This window comes from Onychomys torridus, chromosome 7, assembly GCF_903995425.1.
Source record: "Onychomys torridus chromosome 7, mOncTor1.1, whole genome shotgun sequence".
NCBI classification, from domain to species: domain Eukaryota; kingdom Metazoa; phylum Chordata; class Mammalia; order Rodentia; family Cricetidae; genus Onychomys; species Onychomys torridus.
This window is the reverse complement of record NC_050449.1, coordinates 102,996,771-103,018,901: the sequence shown is the minus strand read 5'-3', so window position 1 is coordinate 103,018,901 and position 22,131 is coordinate 102,996,771. Positions and strand designations below refer to the sequence as shown.

Genomic DNA, 22,131 nt, shown 5'->3' with positions numbered 1-22,131 from the left:
GGTGGTGGCACATGCCTTTAATCCCAGCACTCCCAGAGGCAGAGGCAGGTGGATCTCAGAGTTAAGGCCAGTCTAGTCTACAAAGCCAGTTCCAGAATAGCCAGGACTGTTGCACAGAGAAACCCTGTCTCAAAAAACAAAACAAAACAAAACAAAACAAAACAAAAGCAAAATAAAATTTGAACCAAGAGCTTTGATTCAACCAGATCTGGGTACAGTGACATGTGCCTATAATCCCAGCACTGGGGAGCCTGAGGTAAAAATACCAGTTTTATTCCAGCCTTGGCTACTTAGCAAGCTCTAGGCCAGCCTGGGTTGAATAAGTAGGATCCTGTTTCACAAGACAAAGAGTGTTTATTTAACTGAACCAAATCTTTTATGGGGTCCCTTAGTGGTATACAACACACTTGTACATATCTCAGGGTTTTTAATGAAGTAAGACACAGAACAACCAGAGCCAGGCATGTCAGTGAACACTTGTAGCACTAGAGGCAAAGGCAGGAGGATAGACAGATCCAAAGAGATCTCGGTCAGACCAGGTAATACAATGAGACATAATCTCAAAAATCAATTCAGAAATCTAAAAAAGAATAATCAGATGAAGATTTCAGAAGCAAACTTTTCTCAAAATAAAGTATTTTGGTGGAGGAATTAAGCTATCCAAGCTCTATTAAGATCCTAAAACCATCATGCCCAACTGAGAGTGGTGACAGGCACTTGTAGTCCCAGCACTTGGGAAGTGCTTTGTCTCACACACACACACACACACACACACACACACAAAGTAACTCTTTTTACCTTATGTATACAATAAAAAAAATTAACAGAAATTTCCAAGTGTTTAAAGGTGTGACAGCTAGACTGAATCTTAACTCCAGGGAAGGGGTGTCCATGGTGGAGAGGCTCAGCAGCTGAAGAGTGCTAGTTACTCTTCCGGGGAGTCAGGAAGGAGTTTGGTTCCCGCAGCCACCTCAGGCACAACTGCCTCTGGAGCTCCAGGGCATCCAAAGGCCTCTCTGGCTCCAACTCATACACATAAGCCCACATAAACACATAATTCAAAATATAATAAAAATGTGTTAAGACAACTGGCAGAACTACTGTACTCTAATTATGATTTTATACAACCTGAAAGTGCTTCATGTGCCCCTGTTTAAAAGAAAAAAGCATCTAACAATCACTTGTCCTTTTTAAAATCTATTTTATTATTTATTTTTATGTGTATCAGTGTTTTGCCTGCATATATGTCTGTGCACTACTTGTTTGCAGTGTCTGAGGAGACCAGAAGAGGACATGGGATTCCCTGGGACTGGAGTAACAGACAGCTGTGAGTGACCAGGTGGATGCTGGGAAGTGAACCTGGGTCCTATAGAAAGTGTTGTTCCACTGAACCACTCGCCTGTTTCCAGGAGTTTCCTTTCATTTTTCTGTCACAATTTCACATGAAAAAGGAATTAAGAAAAAGTAGGCTAGCTTAAATTATACCTTTAAAAACACGAAAAAGAGGAATGAATTAACAGGAAAAATTAGACTGGCTTAAATTATACTTTAAAAAACCAAAGCAATTATAGAAAAAACTAGATACCACTTTTCTTAAGATGAAAAAAAAAAAAAATGGAAGGAATCTATTAGTAAATCTAAATAGAAAATGACATTTTATGATTCTGTTACTCTACATCTTACCACACAAGTCTTATTTCAGTCCAAACTGCTGAAAAGTTTTTTTATTGTTAGTTTTCTTTCTTTCTAACAAGAAAGCATCAAGAATTTATTTAAAAAGCATTAGTTAGGCTCACCTTTCTGTTAAATAAACATTTTCTTCAATAAGATCAAAGTAGCAGGGCATCTTCCCCAGCTTGGCAAACTCTTTCCACCGCTGTGGGTCCCTGAAGTCATCCATAGCACAGGAGGGCCCCATCAGATGCTCTGAGTGCAGGGGCCCTGATGTCTCTCCTGGCTCTCTCTCCACTCTGACTTTCTTTCTAGCCTGCAGCTCCCCGTCACTTTCAGAGTCACTCTCTAATTCTTGCCTTCGTTTTTTAGGAGGTCCTCTCTCTTTTATGTCATTTTTTTCAAAGTTTTTTGAAAAATCTTTCCTTTCATTCGTAACTAAAGAGTCCTTAATTGAATTGCTGCTTATTTCAGGTGCTTGCACTGATCCCTTGTCCTTTTGATGGAAGAAAAATTTATTGGACTGGCTTGAAAAATGTGATCCACTTCTTTGATCCCAATTCTCCTCTTCTTCCCGATCATCTGTTAAAGAATCTGGTACCTGCCCCTGAATTCGATCATAAGCAACCCCAGTTCCTGGAGGTCTGCCTGCTGACCTTGGATCCCAATAGCCATTGTCTTGCCAGTAACTATGGGTCCCTCCAAAATGTTCAGCATTTTGTTGATACTTGTGTGTACCACAGGCTCCATAGCTGCTGTCAGGTTGCTGGTATGTGGTAGTGGGCCTTTCTTGTTGGGAGAAGTCCCATCCTAGGTTTCGGAGCTCTTCTGATGAGTGCAAGCCATCCATCCGAGAAATGTCACAAGGGGAAGAAAAGTTCAGCTCTGTTTTTCCTAGTCTACTACTATCTGGTCTGTTAGAGAAAATTACCTGTTGCCGAGACTTATTTGGGATATCTTCAAAATCATCAGAAGAATAAACTGGTAGCTCTTGAGACCTAGATGTTTTGGTTCTTACTGTGTCCTCTGAATTCAGGTGACCTAGAGGGTCAGATTTCAAGTCTGTATGACTTGTACTATCAACCCCATCACTTTGAGAATGAGCAATTTCAGGCAGGTGATTATCTATTTTTCTGCTGAACTGTGAATAACAAGTTTCTGGGTTCCTCTCTGTTCCTTTATGAAGGAAGAATTTTTCATTTTGAACGCAGCTTTTACTTGCCATACTCTCAAACTTATCCTCATATGCATGCCTCCTTGATTCTAATCTTTCCTCTTCCCAGTGGTCAGAGTAATGTCGGTAGCTATGACTGCTCCGAGAAGAACAGGGACTTGTCTCTTCCATGGGCAAAGTAGAGTTCTTTGGCACAACCACAACAGACTGGAGACGGTTTTTTGGAATACTGCTGTCATCAGACTCTGTATCTTCTGAATCACTTTCATCACTTGAACTTCCAGAAGACCCAGAATAATCTTCATGGATAGTAGATATAATTTCAGGAGCATTACCACTACTGTCACATTTTAAGGTGTAAGTTATACCATCACTGTCCTCCATGGTTAAGTTCAAATCGTAAGAAAATACAACCTCTGAGTCATCAGAAGTATGTGTATGCCCTCTTCTGTCCTCATCTAAGATTTCCGGTCTTCCTCTTCTTTCATGCAATATGGAATTCTCCTCTTCTTTAGCCTCTTGCAAAGACTGCCCAGATAATACATTATTATGCCTGTTTTCCCAAGAAGCAAATCCCTTTCCTGAATCAGGAAGGGCACTATCCACTTCTGTTTCTTTCCCTGCATACTTTAAGAACTCTGTGCTTTTTTTACTCTGCACTGCATCTAGACCTGGAGATGTATTCCCTTCACATTTTATTCCTGGCGGAAGACTCTGAAGAGATGAAATAATACCTGAACTCCCTATAGACCCATACAAATCATCCAAATGGTTAAGTGAAGCCGAACTGGTGCTACCGGTGCTCTGTTTATATTCATCACATGCAAATTTTGAGTGCTGATCTGTCAGCTCTCTATTATCACATATAACTGGTTTTGATTCCAAATGCACAGTCATAAAGCTATTTGAAGAAATCTTCATAACTGAAGGTTCAATATTTTCAGCTTCGGAGTTCTCATTTGGAGAACAGTATCTATCTGAATCTTTGGTTTTGCAGCAGGAACGTCTCTTATCAACTGGTTCTTTAATTAATGTTTTGGAATAATCTATAGTCTTAACTGGCAAAGACATGAGTTTATCATGGTGTGGCGACAACAAAGGTTCTGTTTCCCTGAATGGACTTTTTGATTGATTATGCTGCCTATAGGAATCATCTGAGTCTTTTTCTTTGCATCGACCAATATTCTGAAATCCATTTGATGAAAGCATGCAAGCCTTGACCAGAGATATCTCTGATCCAGTCACACTATCATCTGAAGTCATTGAAATAGCATCTGTTTTAGAAGCACAAAATGTTGCCAAATCAGATTCTGTTTCTGGAGATCCATTTATATTTAATTCAATAGAACAAAAACTTCTTAACTCATCATTTTTCACTTTTGATAATGACTCCAATTCTTTAATACTATCATGGCTATCATGTCCTATAAATTCAGGCTTAAGAATAGGAGATTCATCTAGCTTTTTAAAAGTAGGTGAATCATTTAATTGATTTGATGGAGAAGGAGACCCAGTCTTTTCTCTTTCAGGAATTTTATTAATTGTTCTTAATTCACTACCTTTTGAACAAGGAGTCTGCAAACTAAAAGAATGAGATTGTTTGCTTTCCTCATTTAATTCTGTACAACAGAAAGAATTTTTAAATTTATCAGACTTGGATACAGGTTTTGAAAGGGCAGATTTGTAACGGGAAGCACTGTTATCATGCTTGGAATAGGAGGACCCCCGTCGGAATCCCAGTTCAGTTGGGGGAGAACAACATCTTTTTATGGCTTCATGCTCTGAAGTCCGCTTGGATTCTCTTTCTGGTTTTGAAGAATACTTTCCTCTTCTCTCCATCTCTAAGTAAGAAGTCTCAGTTTTACAGTCACGATCAAATTTAGAGTAAGATGACGATGTCCTTAGGTCTCTGTAGGAATGGGATGAGGTGCGCCTTGGATATGTCTTCTTATACTCATCTTCAGAGTCTGAGCTCTCCCGTGCCCTGTTATCTGTATAGGGCCGAGAATAGCGTGTCCTCTCACGGTAAGGGGAACTCCTATGGTAGCGCCGATCAGAATCGTAATAATGAGATCGCTCTGACCGAATATAAGACAAACTAGTTCTAGAGACTCTGTCAGATCTAGAACGAGATCGGCTCCGCCTTCTGTCTCTTTCAGACCTACATCGGGAAGATATATACCGAGTATCTCTTTCAAGTTTTGAGTAGCTAAAGTATTTATCATCTCTCTCTGTTTTAGATCGCGATGATTTCCCCAAATCCTCATTTTTTGAAGGTGCTGAGCTCTTTTTAAAATCTCTTTCCTTCTCAATGCTTGTTGAAGATTTTAAGTCATGTGATCTTTGACTGGAGGAAGTCCGTACAGAATCTTCATCAGATTCTGAACCAAGCAATGTGCCTTCAAATTGTGTCGATTTCTTCTTAGAACTTGCTTTTTTAGAACTGAGGCTTATCTTAGAACCATCGGAAACTTCTTCTTCCTTCCCAATATGGGAATCTTCTCTTTGCAGGGAATTATCTGCTTGTTCCTTCAAAGTTTGAACTGTGTGTTCTTCCAAACTATTAGATACAATATCCTGCTTCGTATCCACCTCTAAAGATTCGGGAATACTTTTAACAGGTGATTCTTTCTGAGCTCTATCCACTGGTAAGGGTACTGGTGCAGTCTTTAGTACTGTTACTGGGGGATGTAAGACCACTGGCTCTGATTTTGGTGCTGGTGGTGAGGGTGATGTGGCTTGGGGAGGTGGTGGAGGTGGAGGTGGAGATGAAGGTGGTGAATCTATAGTTGATTCTGCTATGACTGCTGGTAACTGTACGGGAGGAGGAGGGGGAGATGCTACTGCTGTAGTTGTAGCCGGCTGTGGCCTGGATGTCACATGAAGCAGGTGTTTCTTAAAATGAATTCTACCCAACTCCATTCTTGACTTTGGTGGGGAAGACTCTTCTGTAGCAGGAGAAGTATCTCCTGGGTCCATTTTCACTTTAGGGTTTGAGTCGCCTGGAAGAGGGTTAGCTGGGGAGTTTGGAGCATCACTCTGCTTTTCATTGCCAAGCGCAGTGAGAAACCTGTTCTGTAAAGTTTTCTTTGTAAGGCTGAAGCTGAATGACACCTTCTGCCGTCCCTGTTCCTCCAAATTAACTTTTGTCTTCGTGCCTTTGGGCAAAAATCGACTAGAAGCAACACCTTTGAACATTGGTCCTTTGATGAAACCTGTTTTCTGCACATTTTCAATCTTTGCCTACAAAAGAACAAAACAATTACAGTAATAAAAGCTTTCTTTCAAATTGTAAATATCACATTCAATTTGTCAATATCAAAATTTAAAATGTTTATCAGAGAAATTTTTTAAAAATTATTAACAGAAGTATAACTTTCACTGTGCTACAAATAGAATTTAGCTTTTCATGATAAAGCATCTAGGCATAATCAAAGGTGTAAATAACAGATCACTTTAACAATTATCTGTATTTTTTCCATTTAATCCTACATTAAAGAATTCTATCCATGTTGGCACTATTTGCTAGACACCTAGTCCCTTTTTTTTTTTCTTTTTTTTTGGGGGGGGGGCTTTTTTGTTTTGTTATTGTTTTGAGTGTTGTTTTTTAGTTTTTTGTTCTGGTGGTACTTTTTTGGATTTTGGTTTTGAGCCCAGGTTTTCTTTGAATTCATATTAATCCTCATGCTTCTACCTCCCCAGTGCTGGGATTACTACCATGCACTTCCATGGCTCAGCTCAAGCAGAATTTAACAAGAATTTTTTTAACCTGATATGTAGATGACATTTATATACACAGTAATAAATAATACCTCAGTAGAAAAAAATAGTTTGTTATTCTGTTTTACTTATCTAAGAAACACCAAAGATGAAATAAACCAAGGGTCTCCTGGCATAACACAGAATCAGTAGAGTACAGGGTAAAATATATGAGCCACACTGGGGAATATTAAATCAATAGCTCTAAAATGAAGCAAAAAAATTGTTTGGGGTATTTTTATTTTTGTTTTAAGGCAGGGATCAACAAGCACCAGGCAGTTTTAGTGACCTTCCCTGGTACAAATTAGCCTCTTACCACATACACTTTACACAGGCAAAAAAGGGCCAGGCCTTATGCTGTACTAGAAATTACTCTGCCTTAGCACACTACCACTCTCTCTGCCTGGACTACACACACTTTGGTAATAATAATTTATTCTCTAATATTACTATGTGAACAAGAAACAGCTAAAAAGCTCTTCTCCGTTATCTGACCAAGTATCTGACAAACCACCAATGGAAATGGTGGGAGTCAGAAGTTAAAGGCATAACCTAGGTTGTTGAAAGACTAACAGAAAAATCTATAGACACAAACTCAAGCATATAAATATATGTTGAGACAGGGTCTCTCCAGGCAGGCCAAGAACTCAGAGATAAATGTGCTTTTGCCTTCCAGCAATGAAGGTGTGCACCACCACACCCAGGCCTCAAGCCTATATTAAAAACTCATATCAGGGGCTGGAGAGATGGCTCAGTGGTTAAGAACACTGGCTGCTCTTCCAGAGGTCCTGAGTTCAATTCCCAACAACCACATGGTGGCTCACAACCATCTGTAATGAGATCTGGCGCCCTCTTCTGGCGCACAGGGATACATGCAGACAGAACACTGTATACATAATAAATAAATAAATCTTAAAACAATAACAACAAAAAATAGGTCAGGCATGTTCCAAAGCTAGATGCAGTGGCATATGCCTTTGGTCCCAGAACTCTAGGAGAAGGCAGGCAGATCCCTGAGTTTGAGACCAGGCTGGTATACAGAGCAAGTTCCAGGACAGCTAAATAGAGAAACCAAAAAAGAAGTAAGAAAAAGTATACAGTAACTTCAAGTGAGAAAATAAAAGCTTTTACATTCTACAAACATAGTATACTATTCATATAGCAGTAGTTTAAATATTTAAGAAACAATCTACTTTTCAGATTAAATTTTACATGGAAACTTACTAGAGACTGATAAAAATCTATTTCTGAAACTGCTGGTTCCTGTTACCTTTCGAAATTTCTTGGATCTTTCAAGTTTAAAATTATTTTCTTTCTTTCTATTTTTTTTGTTTTTTGGTTTTTGGTTTTTGTTTTTGTTTTTCTGAGACAGGGTTTCTCTGTGTAGTTTTGGTGCCTGTCCTGGATCTCGCTCTGTAGACCAGGCTGGCCTGGAACTCACAGAGATCCTCCTGGCTCTGCCTTCTGATTGCTGGGATTAAAGGTGTGTGCCACCACCACCCAGCAAAATTATTTTCTTGTTATATTCAATATTCCTCATTGAAATGAGTTATTATAACTTCAAAAAGTAGAATTGAGCAAAACTATTAATTTCATTTCACAAAATAGTTAACTTTAAATATTTTAGCTTTTATCTAGATTCTAAAAATGCACCTTTTAAAAGGCCATTTCTTGAATAATTAGTTCAATTATACTTACCTCATTTTCTTCTTCTCTATTCCCATTCAGCCAAGAGGACATGCAAAAGAATAAAAAGGATCATAAATACTTAAAACCAAAGGAAACTTTCCATTAAAACAGACACTTATGTACCTGGCCCTTCTTTCATTACCCTACTGACAGTAACAACTTTTTCCTGCAGACACTGCAGACCACTACACTAGGTACTAGAGAGCAAGAGTGAGTGAAGCAGGATCTCTAACCTTGTAGGTTACATTTTTTTCTTTTTCTTTTTTTTTTTTTTTTTTTTTTTTTTTTGGTTTTTTTCGAGACAGGGTTTCTCTCTGTAGCTTTGGAGCCTGTCCTGGACTAGCTCTGTAGACCAGGCTAGCCTGGAACTCACAGAGATCCACCTGCCTCTGCCTCCCAAGTGCTGTGATTACAGGTGTGGGCCACCACCAGCCGGCTAAGGTTACATTTTCTAATAAGTAACAAAGTGATTATTACAAAAGTAATTCCAACTAAAGGAGTAACTATAAGGACTGAAATATATACAATGTAGCAGTAAAGTGGACAACTCAGTTTAAAAAAAAAAATGGGAATGCAAAGAATCCCAAAAAGGGGATTAGTTTTTAATTTTTTTTTTTTAAATTTTTTATTTTTGAGCTGAGGATCGAACCCAGGGCCTTGCGCTTGCTAGGCAAGCACTCTACCACTGAGCTAAATTCCCAACCCGGGGGATTAGTTTTTAAAGAATGTACTTTTGGAGTGACCTAGGGCAAAAGGCAAAGATTAAAACAGAACAGCTCCTACAAGTAAACTAAAAACTATTCACTATTACCTAAGTATAAGGTATAAGATAGAAAGAGTGTAATTCCTACAATTAAATGGAATAAGAAGCAGTGAGCATGTTTCTGATGAAGAATCACATTTTTATGCATGGGTAGGTGGATCCTAATTTCTTTCTTTTTTTTAATTTAGTAACTATTCATCAGTCCCTTTGCTAAACACAAAATATATACTGTGCTCCCCATCATAGTGCCACTACATGATACATCTCAGCACCTGGTATTCTACCAAAATACAGATTCCTATGAAGAATCAAATACCAAGTCTGCTATGCACGAGTGCACCAAGGCATACTGGGGACTATCTACATGGGAAAACGAAAGTTACAAAAGGGTACGACGACAAGTTTGTTGCTTTGTGGACTACATGACAAGCAAAATTCAAGCACAACTACATGCTTTAAGTGCTCCTTAAAAGAAATGTAAAAAAATCCTCTCCAAACGAAGGTCTAAACAGTAACTCAGTTGATTCATTAACAAGCATCTATGGAAGTCAGAACAAAGCAATGGCTAGTTGTGATGAACGATGCTGGTAATCTAAGCTACAAAGCACACTGAGGCAAAAGAATCCAAGTTCAAGGACTGCAAAGGCTACATAGTTTTAAGCCCATCTGCACAACTTAGTAGACCCTGCCTCAAAATAAAAAGATGAAAAGGTCTGAGAAGAAGCAGACATAGTGCTGCATGTTTTATGATCCAATACTTAAGAAACACAAGCAGGAACATCATAATTAGCTGGAGGCCAACAAGGGCTACATGGGTCCTGCCTCAAAACAGAATAACTGAGGTTATATTGTCAGAGGGCTTGGCAAATGTGAATGGCCCCCAGGTTCAATCCCCACAACAGACAGACTACTACATACCACAAAAGGCAAAAAAAAAATTTTTAATGTAATAAAGATACATTGGTAAGATGGCCAGGTGATGGTGGGGAACAGAAGCAAAAATGTCTCATGCTGGAGAGATGGCTCAGCAGATGAGAACATTTGTTGTTCTTACAGAGGACCTGGGTTCAGCTCCCAGCACACACATGGTAGCTCGCAACCATCTGTGTTCCAGTTCCAGGGAATACAACACCCTCTTCAGTCCTCCATGAGCACCAAGAATGTAAGTGGTATACACACATACACATAAAATACACACTGCTAAGAAAGAAAAAGGTAAAAGAAAAAAAAAAAAAAGCCAGCTATGGATGTGGATGCCCCAAAACCTTTCATCCTAGCACTCAGAGACAAACTGAGCTGTGCAAATTTGTAGACCAGCTTGGTCTATGTAACAACCTTCAGGTCAGCCAGACCTTGTGTCAAAAAACTGAGCAGATGGGCTTGAAAGATGGCTCTGCGGTTAACAGCAAAGCACCCACATTGCATCTAATAACCATCTGTAACTCCAGTTCCAGAGAGTTCAACACTCTCTTCACACACACACACACACACACACACACACACACACACACACAATTTTTTTTTTTAAATTTTTAAATTGAGAATGAAGCTCAGTGGTAAAATGATTATCTAACATAAATAAAGCCCAAGGTTCCTTCCTCAGCACTTGTGGCACAAACAAACAAACAAACAAACAAACAAACCAACCACTAAGCTGGGCGGTGGCGCACGCCTTTAATCCTAGCACTTGGGAGGCAGAGGCAGGTGGATCTCAAAGCGAGGCCGCCCTGGGCTACAGATGAGTTCCAGGACAGCCAGGGCTACACAGAGAAACCCTGTCTCAAAAATCCACAAAAATAAATAAACAATAAAATAATCTAATGTTAGTAGAGAAAAAGATGAAATTACAAACAAGCAAAAGGGAAGATCTTGAATCCAATCTATTATCTTGATCTACAAAGCCTTCTAACACATTTGAATGTCTGTGTGGCTTTTATTTAAACAATGATATTTCTAGGTAATGTAACTCTACTATACAAGTCATTATGTATTTTGTTTCGTTCCTTAATCTAAATACAGTTGGCATCAAAAAACGTGTATAAATTATATTATCACCGAAAAGCATGGGGGGGTGGGTCTTGAAAGATGGCTCAACAGATAAGGGTGCCTGCTTTAGGAGCTGGGGACCCACATAAAGGAGGGTGGAAAGAACAGACCCCACAGGTGTCCTTGGACCATACAGATGCAGGTCATGGCAGGTACAGACCCTGTTCACACAGCACCTAACACCCTCCACTTGCCCACACACACAATAATAATAACAGAAAAAAGTGAAATTCTTTTTAAGGAAGAGGAACTACAAACAAATGAAGACAGAGTCAAACCTCAAAATGAAGTCTGGGCCCTGTATGCGGCCTGTGCCTGTGACCAGTCACTTAGAATGCTGAGGTAGGAGCGACTACTACAAGACTCCGACCTCCGACAACCCCCCAGGTATGGCTACATACAACTGTAATCCTAACATTTGCGAGAAGCAGAAGGATCACAAATTCAAGGCCATCCTTGATTACAAAGTTCAAGCACTAGCCTGGGCTATAAAAAACACAGACTCAAAAAGGGGGCGAGGCAGAGAAGAGGGCTAAGGGATATACAGCTAGTTCAGAGTGCTTGTCTAACACGCAGGAAACACCAGGCTTAATTGCCAGAACTGAATAAACAAGGTATGGTAGTGCATGCCTGTAATCCTAGCACTTGAATAGTAGAGCCTAGAGCATCAGAAATTCAATTACATATCATATTCAATTACATAAGTTCAAAGCCAATCTGTGCTGCATAAGACCCTGCCTCAATACAAGGGTTAGAACACTTTAATGTTCAGCTACGGTCATGAATGCCTGTCATCTCAGCACAGGGGACAGAGGCAGAAGGATAAAGTCATCTTCAGGTGGACAGTAAGTCGGAAGTCAGCCTGGACTACACGAGACTCTAAAACAGAAAACAGAACAAAAAAGTTTAAGTATTTAAAAAAAAAAAGGTCAGACTAAATTTGAATAAATTCAAACACTTTTAACTAAGTTATTCCCAAAAAACAGAGGCTACAGAAGAGATGCACAAAACTGACAGCAACAGCGTATTTACTACAAAGAGAGTGTGTCTAACACCCTCCACACAGCATTGACATGAAATGTTCAGTAGATGCGAGCTGCTAGTGATTTCTGTTAGAATATCTAAAAATTCTTTGATTACACTAGTCTCCTATTCGAATAAACACACCTTGCTCACTTCCTATGTCCTCGGGATTTGGGCACAAATTAGATAAGTAAGTTTGGACAAACAAGAAATGCGGAGAGACTGAAGCACAGAAGAATGGATGGCACAGGTAGGAGCGGTAACAAAGGGCAGGGAGATATATCTGGGCTTCTGGCCTGTGCCAGCTGACTTGCTGCTTATCACATAGTGAGACAGACTTAGAAATCTGAGTTTAGAAACTTTACAACAATGCGGCCTTGACCAATGATCAGATTTGCATTCTTTGAAGACTTTTATTAGGAAATAATTAGTCACAGGAAGTTACAAAAAGTAGTATTCTGTACTCTACCCAACTCCCCTGCACAGTAACCACATAGCTTAAGCACAGCATGAAATCAGGGAACTGATAGTGGTCCAAGAACTAGGTTCATTTTTGTTGCTGTGATAAAATACTGACCAAAAGCAACTTAAAGGAAGAGTTTATTCAATTAACACTTCCAGGTTACAGTCCATCATCCCGGGAAGTCAGGGCAGGAAATCAAGAAGAAACCATGGAGAAACACTGTTCGCTGTTTTGCTTGCAGGCTCAAGCTGAGCTTTCTTATAATAAATAGTCCAGGACCACCTGCCCAAACTGGTGCCGCCCACAATAGACAAGCACGCCATCAAGCCCACAGGCCAATACATTACTGCTCACTAGTTTAAATCTCGTCACTATTTTTTTAAACACAAAACTCAAATTCACTTCTGTGTATAAACACAGTTCTATGTAATTTCATCCCATGTAGATATATGTAACCACCACTACAATCAAAACATAGCCATTCAGTGGCTCAATTATTTTCCATGTCTAAATTTAAAATGTTTTATGTGTATGTTTTGCTTATCTGTATATATGTGCATCATGTGAGTGCCTGGTGCCCTTGGAAGCCAGAAGAGGGTGTTGGATCCTCTGGAACTAGAATTACAGATGGCTGTGAGTGACCAAGTAAAACCAGAACCCAGATCCTCTGTGCTTACCCTGAATCATCTTTCCAACCCTCTATGTCTAAATTTTATATTTCTTTTCAAGGAATTCAATTTTGTTGTACTTAAAAAGTTATTGATCCATAAGGTGAAATAAAGAAAAATATATTCAATTTATATCATATATAAAACATTCATCATGGTCATTGAATTTTCTAGTACATCAACGTACGATATCCTAACCTAGGTCTACAACAAAACTGCAAAACAGATGAATGCTAAGCTAACAAGGCTCTAGTACCAGCAACCATCAAAATCATCTTAAAAACCAGGAAGTTAAGGACCGGGGAATATTTTACCTTATACTTGTCCTGCCTTAAGACAAGGGGAGATAGTCTTACTGCAACCTGATATGCCATGTTTAGTTGACAGCCATGGAAGGCATACCCTTTTCTAAAGAGAAACAGGAGTGAATGAGGCAGGAGGGGGCAGAAGGGAGGGAGAGGGAGAGAGACTGGGAGGAGGAGGGGAAACTGGTCGGGATGTAAAAAAAAAAAAAAAAAAGTATGTAAAATATTATTAAAGTTTAAAAAAAAAAAAGAACTGGGGATGGCCAGTGGTGGTGGAACACATCTTTAATCCCAGGCCAGCCTGGTCTACAGAATGAGTTCCAAGATGATTAGAGCTGTCTCCAAATATAAAAAAAAAAAAAAACTGGGGATGTAGTTCAGTTATAGAGTACTAAATATAGTGCATGGATATGAGGCCCCAAACTTGGTTCTCACGGATGAAATAAAATTTTAAAAAGAAAACCTTATAAAACCATACATATATATATAAGCATTTATTTTAAAAACACTTACATATGGGCCAGGCGGTGGTGGCGCACGCCTGTAATCCCAGCACTGGGAGGCAGAGGCAGGTGGATTACAGGCGTGAGTTCGAGGGCAGCCTGGTCTCCAAAGCGAGTTCCAGGAAAGGCTCAAAGCTACATAGAGAAACCCTGTCTCGAAAAACAAAAAAAAAAAACAAACAAAAAAAAACACAAACACACACACACACACACACACACACACAAAAACCACTTACATAGGGCTGTGAAGACGGCTGCTCTTGCAGAGGGCCTGAATTCAGTTCCCAACACCACAGAATGGCTCCCAATTGCCTGGGATACCAGTTCCAGGGGATCTGACATTGCTGGTCCCTGCATTCATGTGCACACACACACACATATTCATAACTAAAAATAAAATCTTAACTCATGCAGAAAATAGTGAAAACAAAAATGCTTAAGCAGTGAATGCATGTCAGAAAAACATACAGCTAACAAAAAAATTTCCAGTAAGAGGTGTTCAGCTGAAAAATATGCTATCATGGATTTTAATCTCATTGTCTAGTACCACACCATTATCCTCTCTAATGATAAACAAAAAAAATACTCCAACAAAGAACATTAGGTTCTCTCATAGTCACACTATTATTCTAAAGCACCTGACCCATACTGTAATTCAAGAAGTCTTTTCTATTCAGTCACCACTATTATAATATGTCCATAACATCTAGTAACATTGTTTCTTACACAACTATTGTTAATGGGCAATATACATTATATGTATAATAAGCAATATTGTTTATAATTGCACAACTTGCTTCCTATGTTATTGCATAATATAAGTTTTGTTTTTTAATGGGCCTGGTAAAGTTACCATGGAGTACACCTATTTTGGTTACTTTAAAGAAACTTTTTTTGGTTTTTCAAGACAGGGTTTCTCTGTGTAGCTTTGCGCCTTTCCTAGATCTCGTTTTTGTAAACCAGGCTGGCCTTGAACTCACAGAGATCCTGGCTCTGCCTCCTGAGTGCTGGGATTAAAGGCGTGCGCCACCACTGCCTGGCTATTTAAAGGAACTTTTGAAGTAAAAAATTTTTTTTAACCAATTTCTTTCTTTCTCACTGCCCCCCGCCCCCTAAGGTTCCTCTGTACAGCCCTGGCTGTCCTGGAACTCACTCTGCAGACCAGGCTGGCTTTGAACCCAGAGATCTGCCTGTCTGCCTCGCGAGTGCTGGGATTAAAATTGTGTGTGCTTTTTAATTTACTTTTCATTTTACGCGCATAGTGTTTTGTCTGCACGTGTGTCTCTGTTAGAGCGTCGTTCCCCTGGAAGTGGAGTCACAGACAGTTGTGAGCTTCATGTGGTTGCTGGGAATTGAACCCTGGTCCTCTGGAAGAGTAGCCAGTGCTCTCAACTGTTGAGCATCTCTCCAGCCCTACATTTTTACCAATTTCTAAGTCGGTACTTTATTGTATGTTAATAAAATTCCCCTCTATAGATAACCTACCTATACTTTAGCACAGAAGCAGTACTATAAAATATGTAGTTTCTGTTTTAGAATTCATATAGTTGCCCTGGGACTAGATAAATTAATAGCAGTCATATTTTTAACCAGACAATGGTGGGAGGCAGAGGCAGGCAGACCAGCTTGGTCTACAGAGGAAGTTTCAGGACAGCCAGGGCTACATAGAGGAAGCCCAACCTATCTAGGAAAACAAAACAAAGCTGACACCAGTGAGATGGCTCAGCAGGTAAAGGCACTTGCCACCAAGTTTGACTAATTGACACCTGGGACTCGGGTGGGACAAGGGAATGACTTCCAAAATGACCTCCATAGGTATATAGGTACTCACACACATACAAAATAAAATTAACACAAGCCTTTGTGCATGCTGAAGAATAGAAGAAATGGGTTTCCACAGAAAGGGTTTCTGTAGCCATTATATAGTTAATAAATATTTGTTCTATTTGACATTCTTATGTGTCAAATCTGATGTTGTCTGACTACTCAAAGACAGTATACAATTAATAACTATTACCAAGAAGCCAAATATCAGACAAAAGACTCAAAGTATAAGTTACATCATGTTTCACAAAGAACATTTAGGACCACTAAAAAACCCCTCCTAAAGAGAAAGCCTAACTAAACTTGGCAAGGAAGTGGGCAGCAGCAAGAGCTCTATAGTCAAAAGCGACCGACCACTTGCTCCAAACTCTTGCAAGCCCACAGCAGTGCTCCCAATAAGCAGCCTTTCATCCAGGCCTGTTTGCACAATTATATTCTTATCAACACCCACATCATCACAAAGCTATTTTCACTAGCAAGATGTTAGCATTTGACAAAAAAAGCACTCTAAAATAAAAAGCAGCTTTAGAGACTCAACTTTAGAATTCAATTTAAATAACCAATTTACTTACTCAGCTGGAAAAGCCACTAAGTAGCCACTATGTCTGAGCAAAATGAAACAAAGGACTACCAAACCTTATTGTTTCTTAAATGCCTCATTTGTGTTTAGCAAATACAGGTAATCATAAACTATCGCCAAAGTTTAAATACAAATACACTCAGAGATAAAAGAAAAGTATAGTTATAAATATTGTTTCCTGAATGTGCTAAGGGAATGCCTTAAAGTCATACATTAAAACACTTAGGGAATAAGAAGGATCCAGATGTCATGATGTCTAACAGCTCAGCCAAAAAAATTTTCAAAAAAACCAAGAGGCTGGTAAAATGGCCCACCAGGTAAAAAGCAAGGCTCACCACCTCAGTGTGATCCCTAGAAGCCAAGTTATAAGGAGAAAACTAATCCCCAACAGTGGTTCTCTGACCTCCACACATTCAGCATGACATTCACATGCCCACCTCACAGACATACAGATTACTCACTCATTTTTATAAACATGCATACACACACAAATTAGGGGAAAGTAATACAAATGGCAAAATTTCCGTTACTGGTGATTAATCTAAGCTAGAATTATAGTATAACAGTTCATGTCTATAATGCAAGTATTTGTTAATTTGAGTCAGAAGGATTGCAAAAGTCTCAAAAAATGTTATACTATTATAACCTGGGATGCACATGTCTATAATCCCAGCCCTAGCACTCTAGGGGATAATGTAGTAAGAAAACAATTTCCAGGCCAGGATAGATTACACAGCAAAATCTTGCCTCAAAAACAAAATAATCCTGGCAGCAGTGGCACCTGCCTTTAATCCCAGCACTCAGGAGGCAGAGCCAGGCAGATCTCTGTGAATTCGAGGCCAGCCCAGTGTACAGAGCGAGATCCAGGACAGGCACCAAAACTATACAGAGAAACCCTGTCTTGAAAAACAACAACAACAAAACCAAACAAAAAACAAAATGAGGTTAAGAGCACTGACTGCTCTTCAAGAGGTCCTGAGTTCAATTCCCAGCAACTACACGGTGGCTCACAACCATCTGTAATGAGATCTGGCACCCTCTTCTGTATACATAATAAATCAATAAATCTTAAAAAAAAAAAAAAAAAAAAACCCACACACACAAAATGAAACACACAAGCCAAATTTTCTCAAAAAGAATTCTAAACCTGATTGTTGATGATTCTAGATATAAACTCTCCCTCTATGTTTTACAATAGTTTTTAGTGCCCTTTAACAACATAAGGTACTATTCTATATTCTAGTTTTTGTTATTTTATCTTCTTGTTTAAGGTACTATTTTATAGTTGTATTGAATGAATTAACAGAAATGATAAGTTGCTCAGCAAGTCTCTAACCCAAGTTGGCCATCTTTTGCTGTCATTCACCATCTCAGCAACAAGGGACAAGACTCATGGAACAGCAGCAAATACTAGGGTTATTAGAAATTCCTATTAAGAATAAATCACGACAGACAGTGGTGGCGCACGCCTTTAATCCCAGCACTTAGGAGGCAGAGGCAGGAGGATCTCTGTGAGTTCAAGGACACAGCCTGTTCTACAGAGTGAGATCCAAAACTCTACAGAGATCTTGACTAAACAATAATAATAATCAATTGCCAGGTACAGTAGCCTTTAATCTAGCATTCAGGAGGCAGAAGTAGGTAGATTTCTGTGAGTATAGACCCAGCCTGGTCTACACAGTAAGTTCCAGGCCAGCCAAGGCTACATGGTGAGACCCTGTCTCAAAAAATTATGCTGGACACAGTGGTATACACTTCCCCCTCCACCCCCTACAGTACTGGAGCTTGAACCCAGGGCCTCATGCATGCCATGCAAGTGTTCAACCTCTGAACTCTATCACCAGCATTATCATTATTTCTTTAAGACAGGGTCTAAGTTACTAAGGCTGGCCTTGAATTAACTCAGTAACCCAACCATGCTTGAATAGTTGATCCTCCTGCCTTAAGACTACTAATCACTAGCAGGATTACTAGTCTGTACCAACAGGCCTATTGATGGTATACACTTGTAATCCTATCCTTAGAAGGTCAAGGCAGGAGTTGAAGGTCACCAGGAGATATCAGTGAGATCCTATCTCTCATCAGCAAAAAACAAAAGAAGCTCACACACTAAATCTTCACAGTGGAGCTTCAAAAGAGCATTCCTTGCCTCATGGTGTCACATCTACATTCTCAGCACTTAGGACACAGAGGCACAAGAACCATGGAATTCACACTAGCCTTAACTACATACTAAGATTTTATCTAAACTAAACCAAGAATTTCTGGTCTTTATTTTTCTACAGTGGATGTCTTGGTAATCTCATCCAGTCTGGTGGCTTTGTATACTACCTAAAGAGATGGCTACAAATTTATCTCCAGTTTAGACCTTCCCCTGAACACCAGACTTGCATAACCATCCAACCTAAATAAATGTCTTAACAAGCATCTCCAATTTACTATGCCTAAAAAAGAACTACTAATCCCAACTCCCTCTTTCTACATCATTCCTAACTTAGTGGAGGGCAAATTTCCAACTGACAGACCACAAACCTTAGAATCATCCTTAACTTCTCTCACATGTCACAAGTGTCAACAAATCATATTTAATCCTCAACATATATTGAGCATTCATCTATTTCAGATACTACCTTGGTATAAGCCACCAGCAACTCTCTTCTGGATTACTAGCTTCTTTACAAATCTTCAGGCTTCCACTCTGTTCCTCTCTGCAATTCTACAAATGATCCTTCTGAAGCTGAAAGCAAATCATATCATTCCTCTGATTAAAACTCACATCAGCGCACATGCAGTCCCAGGTGCTCAGGAAGCTGAGGCAGGAAGATCATTTGAGCTCAAGAATTCAAAGCCAGCCTGGGTTCCTCTCAAAAAAAACAACATCAAACAAAAACGACCCAGCCAAATCCTTAGAATGGCTCTACAAAGAGTCAAGAAGCCTGCGCTCAGCCTGCTGTGAACCTATGACCGTCAATTTCTTTCTCATTTGGTTCTGGCCACACTGAGAAGAGCTTGGACTATTTCCTCAGCTCATTATTACCTCTACTTGAATTATAATGTTACTGCCCTGCCACCACCCCACCTACAACTCCCCACTACATACATATATACATACACACACACACACACACACACACACACACACACACACACACACTTTCTTTGGTTCTTCTGAGACAGGGTTTCTGCGTAGCCTTGCCTGTCCTTGGAACTGGGTCTGTAGACCAGGCTGGCCTTGAACCCCCAGAGATCCTCCTGCCTCTGCCTCCCAAATGCTGAGATTAAAGGCTCTAAGCCACCACTGCCCTTTATATCTCTGTCTAAATATTACTCTCTCAAGGATGCTTACCAGTTTACCTCATTTTATATTCTCCTCATTTTATATTCTCTTCTTTAATAACAAATCACTCATGTTCTATAGGATTTCCTACAACATTTTACCTTTGCCCATTCTGCATAACTGTTTATTGACCTCACTGGAATGCAAACTTTACAAGGACAAATCTTTGTTGCTCTACAATACCAACCTTTAGTAAAGATAGGCCTGTGTTTAAGAAAAAAAAAAAAAAAAAAAGCAAAATTCCGTTTTTTATCATGTGTCTCCTTTATGACTGGTCCTTGAAGACTGATGGGATGAGCTTTGCCCTCACTAGCTACCCTACACTAGAACGGACACCTAATGTGAGTTACTCAAATGATTATAGCCATTTCACCTGAACACAATGTCATTACACAGTAAGAAAAGCCAACACCTACCCACTTGCACCTGACTAAAGCATGAGTGACAGATATAGACCACCAGGCCCCAACTCAAACTCTAATCAAAGCAAATTTACATGTCACCTCAACTTCCCTTTTTCAAAGAACCATTTCAAACTATCCCAAGTCTGAAAGGGAAGGACTTGCCTCTTCACAACCATGTTTTCCCTCAACTTGAGTCAATTTCATCTTTTATCTTAAATCACACCTTTCAATCTTCCCTAATAACCCTGGCTAAAAGTACCTGCACAAACCACACTCTACGCCAAGAGCTATTCCCTCATTATCTCATGTAACCTTCTCCAAAGCCCCAGGAAGTTGCTACCACTAGGCTAACCTTCCCCACATGGGAAAACCCAAATTTAAAGATAAGTCATTTGTTCAAGGTTAAATTAGTGTTCCAGTGCCGGTTTGTCTGACTCTGAAATGCGGTTCTTTAACCTGCTTCCTCCCGGTTTTAAGCACGACTTCCTCACATAGTCTGCTATCACTCACTTCTCATTTCTTGGCCAGGCCTCATTTTCTTCAGATGTAAAACAGGTGACCTTGTTCAAGAAGCCTACCAACATCTTCAGTCCAGTATTAAGAAAACATTTTATAACCTATACAGGTTAATAAACAGGAAAAAAATATACATGTATCAGAACTTACTCTGAAGCAGTAAAGCCAGAAAAGCAATAAAATCCCGAGACTGTGAAAAACATTAAACATTATTCCTCACTTGCACAGTAAAGATACACTTCTGACCCCATTTTCCACATATTAAGAAAAATATTTTCCTCCAATAAAAAAAGGATATAATCCTATTAACTTTTAGACTTCACCAGGAAACCTGGAAAAAGTCACTGGAAGGTTCTGTACCTTTCCTGGGGCTAGCATGCTACTTTGTACAAGGGAAGCAGTCAACACTGATTGAATTATACAAATTCCTTTTGAGATTTTTCAAGTCTCAAACCCCTATAACAGAACTTTGCTACTGGACAATTGTTCAGTAAATCCAAACATTCTAATTAAAATGTTAATCCAAAGCCAAGAACCCAGTTAAGGATAAAGCCATGCTGGTTTATGACTGCAAGAAAGAGATGGGTTTTGTTTTATTAAGACCACATAAAGACTGTGTGTGCATAGAGGTGATCTATGTATCTGCAAAGCGCAGACTGTAACAAAAAAGCCAGAGGGAGGCAGGCAGAAGGGTCTCTGCCAGCTTAAGAGTAAGCAAGATGAAACTACTCAGGCTGTTCTTACGTTGGAAACTGGACCATCAAAATTCTCCCAATAAAATTCTATACTTTTTTCTTAAGGCAACATAAGAATTTTGCTTTTTGTGTGGAGATAATCAATACTCCAACAAAATAACTTTTGTATTATAATACCAAAAAACTATCATGGAAGATCCAGACATTTCTGGACCAAGGTGAAAAATTTTGGCTAAGGTTCCAAAGAATGTATATGTCTTACTTCAGTTATAAAAGTTTAAGTTTCACTAGAAATCCCTATAAACGTTAACTTTGAAATGAATTTTGTGTGCTCTTAAGTTGTAGATATCAATAGGAGCGAATCGAGTTGTACAATGGTTTTCAGGTCGGTTAGTGGCCAGCACTTGTATTGTAATTCCAGGGGTCATGAGGCTGAAGAGGGAGGATCCCAAGTTCAAGGCCAACCTGGGCTACACTGTAAATTCAAGACTAGCCTGAGCAACAGAGTGAGACCATTATCTCTAAAAACAACAAAACGATCTTGTGAGGGCTTAGGGAAGGAACTGACTCCAGACTCTGCAGTGGAAGCTTTCTGTTTACTTTTGTTGCCGAGGCCATCTTCAGTAAGCAGCCGAGGCTGCCTACAATGCTGGCTCAGGTGGTATTACAGGTGTTATACCACCAAATCTGACGGGAATGGAAGCTGGCTGT

At 39.5% G+C, this 22,131-nt stretch overlaps 1 protein-coding gene across 7 annotated transcripts in view; it reads right to left on the bottom strand.

The window, feature by feature from the left end:
• Positions 1–22,131, bottom strand: part of Setd2 (SET domain containing 2, histone lysine methyltransferase) — a 104,562-nt gene that overhangs the window by 81,200 nt on the left and 1,231 nt on the right. For 3 of the 7 annotated variants that reach the window (XR_004945410.1, XM_036192186.1, XM_036192189.1), the window contains exons 2-3: positions 8,303–8,342; positions 1,797–6,088 (exon numbers count right to left, since the gene is read on the bottom strand). Coding sequence is in view for 6 of the 7 variants with exons in the window: in XM_036192186.1 (XP_036048079.1) it covers positions 1,797–6,088; positions 8,303–8,342 (4,332 nt within the window). In the remaining variant the exon portion in view is untranslated. Of the gene's footprint in view, positions 1–1,796; positions 6,089–8,302; positions 8,343–19,098; positions 19,118–20,719; positions 20,827–22,131 lie in introns of those variants that run through there. The other 4 variants (XM_036192187.1, XM_036192191.1, XM_036192188.1 and 1 more) reach the window with 4 other exon arrangements.